General features: G+C 41.5%; 1 protein-coding gene across 2 annotated transcripts in view; it reads right to left on the reverse strand.

Moving 5' to 3' along the window:
* Positions 1-15,174, reverse strand: part of PCSK6 (proprotein convertase subtilisin/kexin type 6) — a 132,506-nt gene that overhangs the window by 103,871 nt on the left and 13,461 nt on the right. Inside the window, exon 2 of one of the 2 annotated variants that reach the window (XM_087941334.1) lies at positions 3,676-3,780. The exons of the other annotated variant lie outside the window; for it this stretch is intronic. Coding sequence (XP_087797460.1) covers positions 3,676-3,780 — 105 coding nt within the window. The remainder of the gene's footprint in view (positions 1-3,675; positions 3,781-15,174) is intronic. 2 annotated transcript variants of the gene reach the window in all.

Here is a 15,174-nt window from a genome sequence, read left to right on the forward strand (position 1 = left end):
TAGGAAATAGCCGGCTGTCTCTTACTAACTCTCTAAATGTAGAGTTTAGTAGTAAAAGAAAAAAATCACTAGCATTTGTGCTCTAGTTATTTCTTATTATTATTATTAATATGACATACCTTACTGAGGCATGGTACAAATTGGAAGGAAATACAATAGTTATACAATTCGGCATAATAAAATGAGTTCATAACTTTAACAGCCAATCTTATAAACCTAGTATTTACAATACACATCAAACTCAACAGGCATAAATATTTAAAAGAACACTCCCATGAAACAGCAGAGCGTACATATATTCATAATTAATATAAAAAATATTAACTTGAAAAACTACCAAGTTAATTAGAGGAGAGTAAAACAACCAGCCCCATTCTAATATATTAGTCAAATTTTAAAAAATGTTTTTTTTAAAGGTCATCAGAATTTGACAGAAGTGACCACATGGAGAGAGTTGATCCCACAGCCACAAGACAATATTCCTGACACCAGGAAGCCTGGAGATGGGGTGAGGAATAGAGAGAAGGCCTGGCTTCGGGAACATAAGGAACAAATAGCATTGTAGGGAGAAATATGAGAACAGATCAAGGAATGTTGCACCAAAGACTTCTAAACACAAATATTAATATTTAAGCAGCTTGAACAGGGAACCAACATAGAGTCCTGCAATGTAGTAAAATATGAGTATAGCCTAGAAGATCTAGAAAGGTCCTGTTCTGGACTAGGATTAAGACTAGAGAGAGGTGACCACTGTAATAATCTTAAGTAGGAATCAATCAATGCATGTTCAATGAAGCTATTGTACGTTCCCTCTCATCTACATCTATCTCCTGATCCTGTGAGAACTTCGCATTGTCACAGTCAGTTAATTGTCAGACAAGACCCCAAGATCACAGGCAGAGGAAACTGGGACAACCCAGGAGCCTGGAAAAACAGTGGGGGAAACACAAGCAAGGATGGAAAGACAGTTTTTGTGTTATGCAACTTGAGAATATCTAAGTCAAAATGCTCCTGAGATATTGTATCACAGGCGATAATGCATCATCGTCATGGATGACAAAAGAGTGACAGACCAGGGTTTCATCAGGGTAATAGTGATACTGATACTGAAAATCACCCATTTTTAGCACCCAGGACTGATCACCACCCATGACTGATTCCTGAGTGACAGTTACAATAATGGAAATCCCTGGTATTGAAGCCAACGTGCAATCCTGCAGAAGAATGGGAGGCAGAAGGTTTGAATCATGGACAAGGCATCCTCCCTGCCAGGCAAGTATGACAGAAGACTTGAATCCAACCAAAACTCAGCCAGTAATGCCCAAGAATCAGGCAGTGGACAAGTTAGAGAAACAAACATGGTTGGGGGACTGGAGGCCAAAACATATAAGGAACAGCTGCCGGAATTGGATATGTCTAGTTTAATGAAGAGAAGGACTAGGGGTGACATGATAGCAGTGTTCCAATATCTCAGGGGCTGCCACAAAGAAGAGAGAGTCAAGCTATTCTCCAAAGCACCTGAAAGCAGGACAAGAAGCAATGGGTGGAAACTAATCAAGGAGAGAAGCAACCTAGAACTAAGGAGAAATTTCCTGACAGTTAGAACAATTAATCCATGAAACAACTTGCCTCCAGAAGCTGTGAATGCTCCAACACTGGAAGTTTGCAAGAAGAGATTGGATAACCATTTCACAAGAAGAGTTCTCCACTCCTCTACTTGCTGCAGAATACCTTATGCCACCAGACTCAAAATTCTAGACCTAGAAAACATAGATCTGTGCCGCCTTCAGTCTGATCTAAGTATAGTATATAAAATCATACATTGCAATGTCCTATCTGTCAATGAATACTTCAGCTTCAACCATAACAATGCAAGAGCACACAATAGATAGAAACTCAAGGTTAACCGCACCAAACTTGATTGCAGGAAATACGACTTCAGCAACAGAGTGGTCAATGTCTGGAATACTCTACCTGACTCTGTGGTTTCTTCCCCAAATCCCAAAAACTTTAACCTTAGACTGTCTACTATTGACCTCACCCCTTTCCTAAGAGGTCTGTAGGGGGCGTGCATAAGCGCACCAATGTCCCTGTCCTATTGTTTCTTTTATTTTTTTATTTTTCTTATATGTATCCATGAATTCATAACTATGTTTTTACTTATACCTATTATCTTGTAAGCAATTGACGAACCAAATAAATAAATAAATAAACCATTTGTCTGAAATGGTATAGGGTTTCCTGCCTAAGCCGGGGGTTGGGCTAGAAGACCTGCAAAGTCCCTTCCAACTCTGTTATTCTATTCGAAGTACAGCAAAGTGGTGGTTGGCAGATAAGCAGAGCAAAGTAGATTTTGGGCCAAAAGAACCAGCACCAATGAACAAGCATTGGGACTTGGGTCAGCAGAATATCATTCTGAGCTGAACGGATGACCTGTCTGATTTACATGGATCAAGGAGCCCATTAAATAATGACAATAAGGAATCCATCAGACAGGGGCAGCTCTTCTCAAGAACTTGGTCTAAAACAAGAAAGTAGATGGACAGGAGGATGACTAAAATACAAAGAGCCAGTGCCCAAGAAAAGAACTAGACAGTCTGTCTGAGAAACTGCCAGAGGATAAAGAACAAATTCCCCAGGCAGGTAATATAGGTCAGGAAAAGAGTGGGGGTGGGAGGCTTAGCCAGGGAGCAGGTATGTGGGACCCTCTTCTACTATATGGTTGGCTAGACCTCTTCCTCCAGAACAGCAGGAATCAGCTCAGATGCAGAAGAAGGAGAAGAAGATAAGAAGGGCGGAAGAGGACAGCTAGGGCAAAGGAATAAGCAACATTCACCCTCTTATTAAAGATTTCAGCTGAAAGAGCAGAGTTGAGAAACAGCACCAATTCAGTGATAGTGCCAACCGAGAAGCAAAGATGGAGGAGAGCCAATGAGGGTCTCTGGGCTGGAGAGTGAATAGCAACTTGAAATAATGCCTCTTTGCCTCTTGTGGATGATAAAAAAAATAATTCGCTGTGGCTATGCTGCGTGTGTTTGCAGGCTATTTATTTAATTAATTAAATCCTAGAGCTGCCTAGGTTTCGAGTGGCATTCTCATTTTCACTCTGCATGATGGTTTGTCTACCCATCGGTTTATTGGATGAAGTACAAATGACTGGATTTGCTACACATATTTAGCCATAAACCTTGGTTTACAGATTACACGCATGAACGTGTAATAATGGTAATTTGGAGGAGGGGAGAGGAAGAGAAACAAAGAGATGAAAGAAGGGAAGGGAAAAGGAGAAAAGGAGAAAAGGAGAAAAGGAAAAGGAAAGAAAGGAAGCTAAATCTAGCTTACATTAATAGTATTTGGCTATTTGGATAGTATTTCTGTAATTTTCTATCCTTACAAACCATCCAAACTGTAACTATCGATTCATAGATTGTCTTTTATTTAAGTACAGCAGAGTCACAAAATAGGTACATTTTAGAATGTCTTTCAATAATACACAAAAACCATGAAAATAACATACTGTACATGGAAATAAAATTAGAGTTTACCCATCAAGTATACTTCGACCTTTCACAGATTTTTTTTTCATTTCTTGGCTGACTTCCTTTCAGTTTGGAACCTGGGGTCTTATTGTCGATGGTTTTTGTGGTAGCTAATATTGGTAGTGGACATACATACCTTTGGATCCATTCTGAGGAAGTTGTGTGGACCTCTGCTGCTGAACGTTGATCTTTTAATGGTCTTGCTGTGATGGAAATGATAATAGTCTTCTAAGCTCCCAATCTATAATGATCAATGTATAGAAACAAGTCAGGAAATTAACCAATTCAGGTGTTCACTTTCTTCAGTGTATAGAGGAGGTGCAGAATATGTTGAAATTGAGTGTTTTCTGTTGTCTTAAATCAACCTTTCTCAGTCTTGTGACCTTCAGATCTCCCAATGGAAGAATTATCAGATAGCATGGACAAACAGTTACAGCTATGCTAGTGGGTAGGAATGAATGTTGGATGAAAGTTATGCTGTTCTTAATCGGAGCAACACAAAGGAATTTGTGAGCTTTTTAATTCTCCGAGAACAGAGTGGTTTTGAACCTGTGGACCACTAGGAGGGGCATGGTGTCATCATAGGGCATCTGCCAATTGTTAAGTCTAGTGCTTTAAATCTTGAGTTGTCTTGGGAGTCCATGGCCATTTTAAAGGAGTCCAAGATGAAGAAAAGGTTGAGAACTACTAGTCAACACAATTAGCCATGTGAAAAATATTTTGAGCTTGAAACAGTTGTTTCAAATTCAAAACAAGCTGATCTGACCTCATCGGATGTAACAGTAGGTGAGAAAGATCTTGCGAAACAGAGCAAAGAAATGCTGTTTAGGGAAAGGTCTGATAAGAGAGGGCATGGCCCACAGATGCACAATGGGTGGACAAAGAGGGTGGGAAAGGAGCTCACCCCAGTTTTTCAGACTCTAAAAGAGATGGCAAGAGATTTGTACTTTCAAGACTTGCAAGATTCTGTTAATGTAGCCTTACAATAAAGTAGAATTAGCTCATTGGGTTGTGTTTCCGGTCTGGTCTATCCAAGAACGGTGACACTGGATGTATTCTAGTGCTGTTCCAACTTTTCCAGAAATGTTTTGAGCTTCAAACAGCCCTCTTTTCCAGTTTGAAACTGAATTTGAAGGGGTCCATTTTGAGCTTGGAACATTTCCAGAATGGTTAGTTCAACACTGGAGCACTTTCTGATAAAGTTGGAAAATGGCCTTCAAGTTGGAACATGATATTTCAGGTTTGAATCTTCTCAAATGCTCAATGTTCTGCACATTATAGTGCAAAAACTTTTAAGCTTGAAGTGCCCCATTTGGAGCTAAAATTGAAACCGACTATTCTCATCTCCTATGCTATGTTCTGATGCCATCCCAATATTTCGAGCTGAAAGCCTAAAGTTACCTTCAGCTTAGAACATTAATTTTGGAGTCAAAACACTTCTAGCTGTTGTGGTCTGCCGGCAGCCTGTGGAGACGGCAGCAGAGTCAGACAGTGGGGAGGAACATGGGCCAGTCCAGGAGTCTGGGGAGGACTCAGATGTGGGTCCTGTGTCCGATAGAGAGATGGGGCCAGGGCCATCTGGGAGTTATGTGCTGACTCCAGAGCCTCCAGAATCTGACAGCAGCAAAGCAGAGGAACAAAAGGACCCTGTTCCCAGGGCGTGCATGCACAGAGCTACCAGAAGGCAAGAACGGTTAAGACAAAAGGGGTGACTCGGGAGTAAGGCTTGGAGGTCATTGGCCCTCCCATAAAACATAAAGGAGGAGCAAAGGGACATGAACCTTTGCAGGAAGCAACTTTATTCGTACTAGTCGGTTTGAAACCTAAAGCTCGATGTTGAATTTGCGTTCCGTTTTGGCCTCATATAACTAATTGGAAATTTAGTCATTGGCAACATTTCAAGGAAGATAAAGGTGCATGCTTATCAGACTTTTCCTGAAGGACTTTGGCAGGCTTCTATGGGACTATTTACAAGCTGTTTGAGACTCAAAATTCACAGCCATTGAAATAAAGAAAAATGGGTTTTGGGACTAAGGTGTGTTTCTTAGTGTCTCCCTAAGCCTTGGTCAGAACACTAGCAAGGTTGGAGCAGCATCAGAACATGACCTTTTAAGTCAAAACAGCTCATCTTGAACTTGAATATTTTGAATTTTTGGCACCAGAAATAAAAGGATGTGGAAGAAAAAAGACCAAAACCAAGCCAAAAGTCATAATCAAAGGGTCTGCAGTTTAAAATCAAGAAAATTTAAGATGCTTGTAATCGCCTAACTGCCTTAACCAGTTCAGGTAAAGACTTAGTAGATAATTCAGAGATATTTTAGGCTTGGTTACTGATAGGCTTAATTAAGTTCAGCCCAACATGCTTGGTGAGTTAATTATTCAATCTCTTGTGCAAACTAAGAAAATTAATTAAGTGAAGAACACCCAATTGCAGGGATGGGATTCTACCAGTTCGCACCTATTCGCTAGAACCGGTTGTTAACATTCTAAGCAGTTCGGAGAACTGGTGGTTAGAAGAAATTACTGGCCTAATCCTGTAAGGAAGGCAGGAAGGAAACATTCTGGTGTTGCTTACAGAAACTGCCTCTCCGTTAGCCCTTTTTACATTCTTGGCAGGACTGGACTTCCTGTCTCAGAAACTTCTCTGGAGTTTTCTTTCCCTCTTTTGCAGGTACTTTGCTTGTGTGGAGTGATCATTCAAAGTTACAATGGCATGGGAAAAAGTGACTTATGATTGTTTTTCACACTTACTGTAGCAGTATCCCTGCAGTCATGGGACGCCAGGTGAGGAGATGTGTGCCTCAATGTGAGTGATATTGAGTTGGCCATGCCCAGCCAATAATATGACCACCAAGCCACCACTCACCAACTAAGCCACACCCACAGAACCAGTTGTTAAAAAATTTGAATCCCACCGCTGCCTAATTGGTACAGGTGACATGTACCCCCCAATACATGTGGCAGGAGATCTGGTTAGGAAAAGCTACCTTTAAATAATGAAAGGCCGGATTAAGCATGATTGATTTGATTGTATGCCATCTACTTATTTTTGACTCCAAGACACCACACAGATTAAGCATGATTATTAGACTTATATTTAGTCAATTTTTTTTTTTTTAAAAGGTACCTATGGTAATATTAATTTAATATATCTTAGGTGACAGGAATTTGAACTGAAATATTTATTTGCTAAAAAGATCATAAAATAAAATATGCACAATGAGATTTAATTCCTACACAGAGACAAATATAAAACTGTACCTATAATACCGTGGCAACCATCATAAAGATTTAAAGAGAGTAATAGAAATCTAATTATATTCCCCTTACAATAGCCTCTGCCTGACAGAATAGATCTTAAAAGAAGAAAATATTTGCTGCTTAGGGTAGAATTGTAGAATTCTTGGTGCTTCTGAGCTGTTTGCAAAGGAACAACAAAGCTAAGAGAGCACCAGGGATTCCACAAAATAGATTTCTTTCTTCTGCAGGATCCTTACCTTTATGTTCCTTCCACCAGTTTTTTCACCGAGTTGAAAGTGTAAGAGGTGAGGAAATAATGTGGAATATCTACTCTGCAAAGAGAAGCTCCACCATCTCCACGCCTTCATTCATGAGAAGCCCCATCATCTAAAGTTCGAGCTTCTTCTACAGCATCTGCTTGCCGTATATTAGTTGTTTAAACTTTGGTGTTGAGCAGGGGTGGGTTTCTACCAGTTCTGTCCACCTCTGTAGAACCGGTAGCTCTGAAGAACCGGTTCTATGTCTGCTGATGTTTTTGCCCACCCGCCTGCCCGGGCTCTTACCTGACCTTTATTTTCTGCTTTTTCAACTTCAGCTGCCCGTGCGAGGCACAGCTGCAGTTAAAAAAGCAGGAAAAAAGTACTTTTTCAAAGGCTGCTTCTCGGCACGCAGCGCTGCTCAGCTGTCCAGGCACCAGGCTGATGATGATTTACAGGCACGCGCAGCATGCAAGAAAGCACATAGTAAATCACCAAACCTTGTAAATCACCGAACCGGTAGTTAACCCTGTCAGATCCCACCCTGGTGTTGAGCGTTGAGAATGCTTAAAATGTGGGTTTGCAACGCCTTTCTTAAGAACCTCTGTGAGTCACATAGAATCCAGTGGTGTTGACAGAAACACCTCATGTCAAGTTGCTAAAAGCCAACATTTTATTTGGAAGCATTTCTAATGGCATAATTTTTCAATCACCAAGGAACTCTGGAGAATGAGCACTTTCCTCTGTGGGCACTACTGTCCCACAGGCAGGATTACCTGCCCCAACTTGACTGCACATTCACATTAGCAGAGCTTCAACAGATCAGTTCTGCTACCACTTTTAAGGTAATCTCCTTGGATTGTCTAGAATGGAGTCCCACTGGAACCAAGACAGAGAGGCGCACGGTCCATCTGTCTAATCTTCTGGTTAAAGGCTTATGTGAATAGATAAACTGAGCATTTTAGCCTCTTACTAGAGGAACAAGCCAACTGAAATGGAAAGAAAAAAAGCAATTCCATGCTCGAGACAACAAAGTTACCTTGTTGTTCTACCAGCTCTGTTCTGGCAACACAAACTGCTTTGGCTGAAAAATGGCTACCAAAGTTATAAAGCAGGCAAGACTGTGGAATCAAAATGCTCAGAAAAATCGTCTGGTCCCTAACAGGTGCACCCACCTTAGAAGAAGCTACGGGACATGATTATTTTGCTGGTGCTGCAAGGATATGCACACCTAGTCCAAGAAAATGAGCCGCAATAAGCAAACAACCCACCACTTGCAGCAATAGCACTAACCATAGCACTTAGACTTATATATGACTTTACAGCCCTTTCTAAGTGGTTTACAAAGTCAGCGTATTTCCCCCAACAATCTGGGTCCCCATTTTACCCGCCTCAGAAGGATGGAAGGCTGAGTCAACCTTAAGCCTAATGAGATTCAAGCTGCCAAATTGCAGGCAGCTGGCAGTCAGCAGAAGTAGCCTGCAGTACTGCACTCTAACCACTGTGCCACCGTGACTCACATAGAAACATTAATGTTCCCCGGGCAAACAGCTGCAAAGGCAATCACTGGAAACCTCCAGATCATTTAAGGTTGAAACAATGTCATTGCAATTCCAAAAGTGCTTTTTCCAAAAGGCAATTGGACTTTCTTGGGTTTTTTTTTTTCCTTTGAAAATGTTTTAGCTCTCATCCGACCAGCTTCTTCAGTTGGGAAGAACTGAGAACTGAAGAAGCTTCTTGGATGACAAGTGAAACATTTTTGAAGGAAGAAAATCCAATTGCCTTTGGGGGGGAAAAGCACCTTCTACAGACAAAGGTCACAACCAGTGTTGGGATTCAAAAAATTTTACTACAGGTTCTGTGGGTGTGGCTTGGTGGGCATGACTTGGTGGGCGTGGCAGGGGAAGGATACTGTTAAATCTCCATTCCCTCCCCACTCCTGGGGAAAAGTTACTGCAAAATCCCCTATTCCCTCCCCACCCCACTAATCTGCTTTCCAGCTCCGTTTTCCTGTGCAGGGCAACAAAAGAAGACCCAGCCAATCAGCTGGAACTCGGGAGGCAGAGAAGAGATTGGGGCAGGGTCAGTCAGAGGTGGCATTTGCTGGTTCTCCGAACTATTCAAAATTTTCACTACTGGTTCTCTAGAACTGGTCAGAACCTGCTAAATACCACCTCTGATCACAACTTTATGTGATGGAGAGAAGTGGAGAAAAAGACAAGACCCCAGTGTGGGTCAAGTTAGAAATTTAAGCAAATGCACAAGATTCTGTAGAGTTGAGCACTCTAGAGAAGATTTCTTAATTGTATTGACCCACTAAAACTGCAGTGTTATATACATTTCCCCAGGAAATAGCTCTCACTGAAAACCATGAGCCTTAAATTTGATTGAAGGTGTATCGGACTGCATTATAGAACTCTTATGATTTATTTATTTGCCAGATTTATATCCTGCCTTTCCTTTGGAAGCTCAAGGCAGCAACCACCGAAATCCTTCCTCCGATTTTTCTCCTCCACCACTGAAAGAGAGTGACTAGCCTAAAGTCATTGAGTCAGTTTCTATGATGGGACTCTAGCTTTCTGCATAAATCAGGGTTGGAATAAATACACCATTCATGCAAGAGGGAAACAGACATTTCATTTTTTGATAATGAATGTATATTTCACCTTCATATACTCCTGAGGGTAGAAGGAGGTAGATAATTACATAATGCATGAAAGTACCATTTATTTAGCCATTATAGGTCACAAATGAGTTCTTACAACACACTAAACCACAAACCAAGATTTCATAGTAGCTTCCTATAGCATACTATAAGCAAAGCCTAAAGCAAACTAAGTTAGTATGATGGGCAAACTAAGTTAGCACGATGGGCAAACACAGTCATGTTGAATTTTATAACATCCTGGGACAAAGACAGTCAGTGAAACACTTTAACACACACATGCACACACTTTAGGTGAATAGGGTAGACAAGATAGCAGAATTCCAATGTTTGAGGGGCTCCTACAAAGGCAAGGGAGTAAAACTATTTTCCAATGCACCAAAAGGCAAGATAAAAAAACAATGGCTGGAATCTAACCAAAGAGAGAAGCAACCTAGAACTAAGTAGAAATTTCCTAACAGTGAGAGCAATCAACCAATTGCCTTCAGAAGTTGTGAGTGTTCTGTCACTGAAGGCTTTCAAGAAGAGACTAGACAACATTTGTCTGAAATAGTATAGGTTCTCCTGCTCTAGCATGGGGCTAAACTAGAAGACTCTAAGGTCCCTCAACTCTATTATTCTATGTTCTATGCCAGGGATCGGCAACTTTAAACACTCAAAGAGCCACAAAGGTCCTAACTGGAAGCCCCCAGTTCAATTCTGGAGCGGAGCGGAAGTCCAGTTCCCCCACCATAGAGTCTCCTCCTAGCGTGATGTCCTTTTTCCTTTTACTGATCAGCAACAGGGAGCTGCAGCAGAGGGATGTAAGAGCCACATGCAGCTCCAGAGCCATAGGTTGCCAACCCCTGTTCCATGCTCTCACTTGCTTCCAATTCCTACATGACACTAATCATTCCCTGCTTGGAATCTTCCAGATGTTTTGGGCCACACATCCTCTCTTTCTCGGTCAATTTGGTGCAACCGAGGGGATTAAACTAACAAAATTACATTCTATTTCTGAAGTAGCTTAATTCCACTGAATGAGAAACTGATTGTCGCTCCCTTATGGATAATGAGATGTTGGAATGCTAGTAATGAGAAGAATTAGAATGCAACATATCAGCTAAGACATATTTGCTTAACCATGGTTTACTGAATAAATGGGTGTGGGTTACATCTGCCCAACACATTTCGATTTTGTGCAGCATGCAAATCCTAACATATAACACCCCAATTTGGCTGAAGGAGGGAAGGAGATAGACACACCACATTGTTGGTTGGTTGGTTTTTCTCCTTTTCTTTTTTTTTTCCCGTGTGTAATTTAAAAGTAGCACTTTGTTTCTCCATCAAAGTTGTTTTAAGTTTGGAGTTTGTCCTTTTAAAAAAAGTGCAAACAGAATATAATTGTAATCCTCCCAGACCATTCAGAAGAGTGCCAGAAGCAAGTTTGATTCTTGCTTAGCTGCTCCCTTCCCAGGAGGTAAAGGTTATAAATAAGCAGAGAAATACACATCTATATTTAGCCTGCAGAATAGTGTCTAGCACACGCTAAAAAGCAAAACAAACAAACAAACCCAAATGAATTATGGAAAACAAAATGTCAATGCCTCCATTCATGCAACTGAACCGTAAACCAACCAACCACATTTTAACCTAACACGTCATGCGATTCTAAAGATGGTTGGTCCATAATTCAGTATTTTGCAAGAATCCTAAAAATGCATCTCCCCCCAAAAAAAAAAAATAGTTCAGTTAAAATCAGGCAGCTACGTGGGAGAACTTTAACCAAGGGCCTTTTCTGTTTCAACCCGGAATCAGCTGCCACATCAGCTGTTTGCCCTAGAAAAAGCACGCTTCAACTTGCACAAGTGGGTCAATTCCTTCCAGAGCAGCAAGAAGGTGCTTGGTTTAGAAAGGGTTACAAGCCTTGCCTCTAACCCACATTCAAAAATAGTTGGGGAAATGGTGTCCCCATTGTAACAACATACTTTGAAAATCCATTCAACACATGGTTAATGTAAAGAAGAGCACAGCAGGAGCATCTGTTAAGCCTTGCACAGAACAAATTTTTTGTTTGGAGAAATGTTCCACCTAGCACCACTTGAAGGAACTATCAACCTCGGAGGCCTGAACTATTCATAGTTAGCACCCTAAGAGCAAACAGAACACCTGAAGAATAACCTGGTCACAACCTCATGATTGCCTGTGAATGGTCCCCAGTTCTAAGTTTTACATTTCGGGTAGAAATCAAACAATGAAAACTTTTACGTAAAACCATGTTTTACTGGAGACTAAAACATATGAAGAACGGTTACAGGAACTGGGCTTGGCTAGTCTAGTGAAGAGAAAGACCAGGGGAGACATGATAGCAGTCTTCCAATATTTGAGGGGCTGCCACAGAGAGGTGGGGATCAAGCTATTTTCTAAAGCACCTGTAGGCCAGACAAGGAATAATGGATGGAAACTGATAAAGGAGAGATTCAACCTGGAAATAAGGAGAAACTTTCTGACAGGGAGAACAATCAACCCATGGAACAGAAGTTGCCTTCGGAAGTTGTGGAAGCACCACCACTTGAGATTTTCAAGAAGAGACTGGACTGCCATTTGTCAGAAATGGTGTAGGGTCTCCTACTTGGGGGGCGGGGGTTGGACTAGAGCAGGGGTCACCAACCTTTTGGACCTCAGGGACCATCAAACTGATAATTTTAAATCCCAGGGACCACTAACTGGTTCTGTGGCCGTGGTCTAATTTGTGGGTGTGACTTGGTGGTCATGTGACTGGCTGAATATGGCTTGTATGTAAATATTATAAATATTTATATATTGATTTTTTTATAAAAAAGGAGCAACTTTTACCCAAAATCAGGCAAAGCAGGCAGAATGAGTTGCTCACAGAATCACAGATTCATTCAGAGATCTATCTATCTGCCATTGGCTAGGTCAGTCTGTCACATAAAATTTGCTTGCAAGCAAACTCACAAAATTAACTCACAACACACCATGTATGTAAATATTGATTTTTTTTATTTAAAAAAAGAGCAACTTTTACCCAAAATCAGGCAAAGCAGGCAGAGATTGAATTGCTCATAGAATCATTCAGTGATTTATCTATCTGCCATCGGCTAGCTCAGTCTCTCAAATTTGCTTGCCGTGAATCTGCATTGAATAATAGAACCTTCAGTCCTAAGGGAGGTTCAGCTGTGCTTAAAAGCAGAGCCGGAGATCTAAAGACTAGCTAGAAAGCAAGAAATCCAACCATTTCCTGCTTCCTAGCTAATCTAAATCTCCCGGCACAGCAGAACAGATGATGGTTGAAAAAAGGAAAAATAGCAATTTAGCAGGCAAGCTTGCCGGGTAAGGAGTGAGTGGGCGGGGAGGGTTCCCGCGGGCCATGTGGATGGCGCAGCCTTGAGTTTCTGCGCAGCCTGGATTAATTGCTTTGTGGGGGGGGGGGTGCTCTGGGGGTGAGATTTCTGTGCGGCCCACCAAAATTTTCTCATGGTCCACCAGTGGGCTGGAGCCCACCGGTTGGTGATCGCTGGACTAGAGGACCTCCAAGATCCCTTCCAATTCTGATTATCTGTTATATGTGTTTGTCTGGGGTTCTGTGAGCAGCCAACGGAACTCTCCAAGGCCCTAAAAGACCCCATTGATGTTCAAGCAGTTGTGGTTAAATTAGCTCCCCAGTGTTTTTAACTCTTTGGCTTGTTAGATCTTCTCCTTGTTAGTTCTCCCATCTCTTCTCCCATTTGCTTTGTTAGGATGTTAGCTACCCTCGGCATTTGATTGAATTTCCCATATCCTGCTCAGCAATCTATGAGCTTTCAATTCCAAATGGAGCAGTATATTAAGGGAACCAGATTTGTGTTGTTGTTGTTGTTGTTGTTGTTGATTTTAAATGTCTAACATGACTAATGGGCACCATGCAACTCACATTTCCATCTTTTCGCCATGCTGATTGCATGGGGCTGCCACAGACTGTATCTGGGAATCTGTAAAATTAAATATTTACATCTCCTCCGGAAAAACAATTGGGCAGAGTCAGAACTAAGATGGCAAGCAGCTTAAAGTGGGTGGCTTAGAATAAATGAATCCAAAAGCTAGCTAACCACACAACTGTCCAGCCAAGAAATGTGCAGCTTCTATTTTAATCTGAGATGGGAAGAAGGTTTAGTCTTAGTAGCAAAGCATTTTAAAGGAATGGTGAGTAAAGCAGTGGTGGCATTCAAACATTTTTACTACCATTTATGTAGGCATGGCTTGGGGGGCTTGGTGTGGCTTGGGGGCCTGGTTTAGTGGGCGTGGCAGGGGAAGGATACTGTAAAATCCCCATTCTTTCCCCACCCCACTAACCTGCTTTCCAGCTCCGTTCTCCTGTGCAGGGCCAACAAATGAATACCCAGCTGATCAGCTAGGACTCAGAAGGCAGAGAATGTCAAGCCCAAAATTGACATATGTGTAGCCATTTTAGTAAGGCTTAGTATATATTCTTTTTCTTACTTTCTCTGGCAATCATGGGGGAAGGGTTTCAGGATTGCCACATTCCTAAGGGGGGAGGAGTGGAGATAGTTGGATAGTTGTTTAGGCTAGGTAATTCTTCTTTCTGTGGGAAAACAAGCTGTCCGTACTCAGGCCCATTGAGGTGGAGATTTATGATATCAAGCAACGTGGAATTACTTCTATTAGGGAATATGACTTTTGGGGGTTGTTTCTAACTTATAATATTGTGAGGTAATTCCTGGTTGTGTCAGATCCGGAATTACCATGGACTTTGCCAATTTGATGCTTTCCTAAATAAAAGAAATTGTCTTGGAAGATGGACTTTGTTCTTTTCTTTTTAAATGGATTTCATCACTTGAAAACCTAACAGAGAATAGATGGGGGCGGGGCCAGTCAGAGGTGGGATTTGCCAGTTCTCCAAACTACTCAAAATTTCCACTACTGGTTCTCCAGAACTGGTCAGAACCTGCTGAATACCACCTCTGGAGTAAATTGTCAGCTATTGATCATGGTTTCTTTCTTAACCTTCCTGGGAAGTTCCTGGTGCAGCAGCCTAGCCTAGTAACCCCAGTTGTACACTTGTTCACAATCATTTTGCTTGTTTGCATTCTGGCTTGCTCCTGTCTTTCAGGAGACAAGCAACATCCCTCCCTTTTCCAACTTGTCTCAGCAGGTTGAAGAAAGTCAAGAAGACAACTCAGGTCACAGAAATCCGAGTTAGAAGTTCTGTGAGATGACACCGCAGCTGCAATTGACATAACCTGTTTTTGCTTTGCACAGGGTGAGCTTCATGCTCTATATAAGGTCATGGAAAATCTGAGGGTGTGCATGTATCAGTAAATCCCCCAGTAGCTTGACATCGGGAATGACTTATCTTTTTTTTTTTTTTTTAACTCAACCTATATCACTATTTGTATGTACGTACACAACCCACATGAGCCAGTTTTTAAATGCCTCTTCCCTTGTCTGTTTTGTTAGTAATTTATTTCTGCAG

The sequence above is a fragment of the Pseudonaja textilis genome, chromosome 13, assembly GCF_049901715.1.
Source record: "Pseudonaja textilis isolate UNSWEBS1 chromosome 13, rPseTex1.2, whole genome shotgun sequence".
Classification (NCBI taxonomy): domain Eukaryota; kingdom Metazoa; phylum Chordata; class Lepidosauria; order Squamata; family Elapidae; genus Pseudonaja; species Pseudonaja textilis.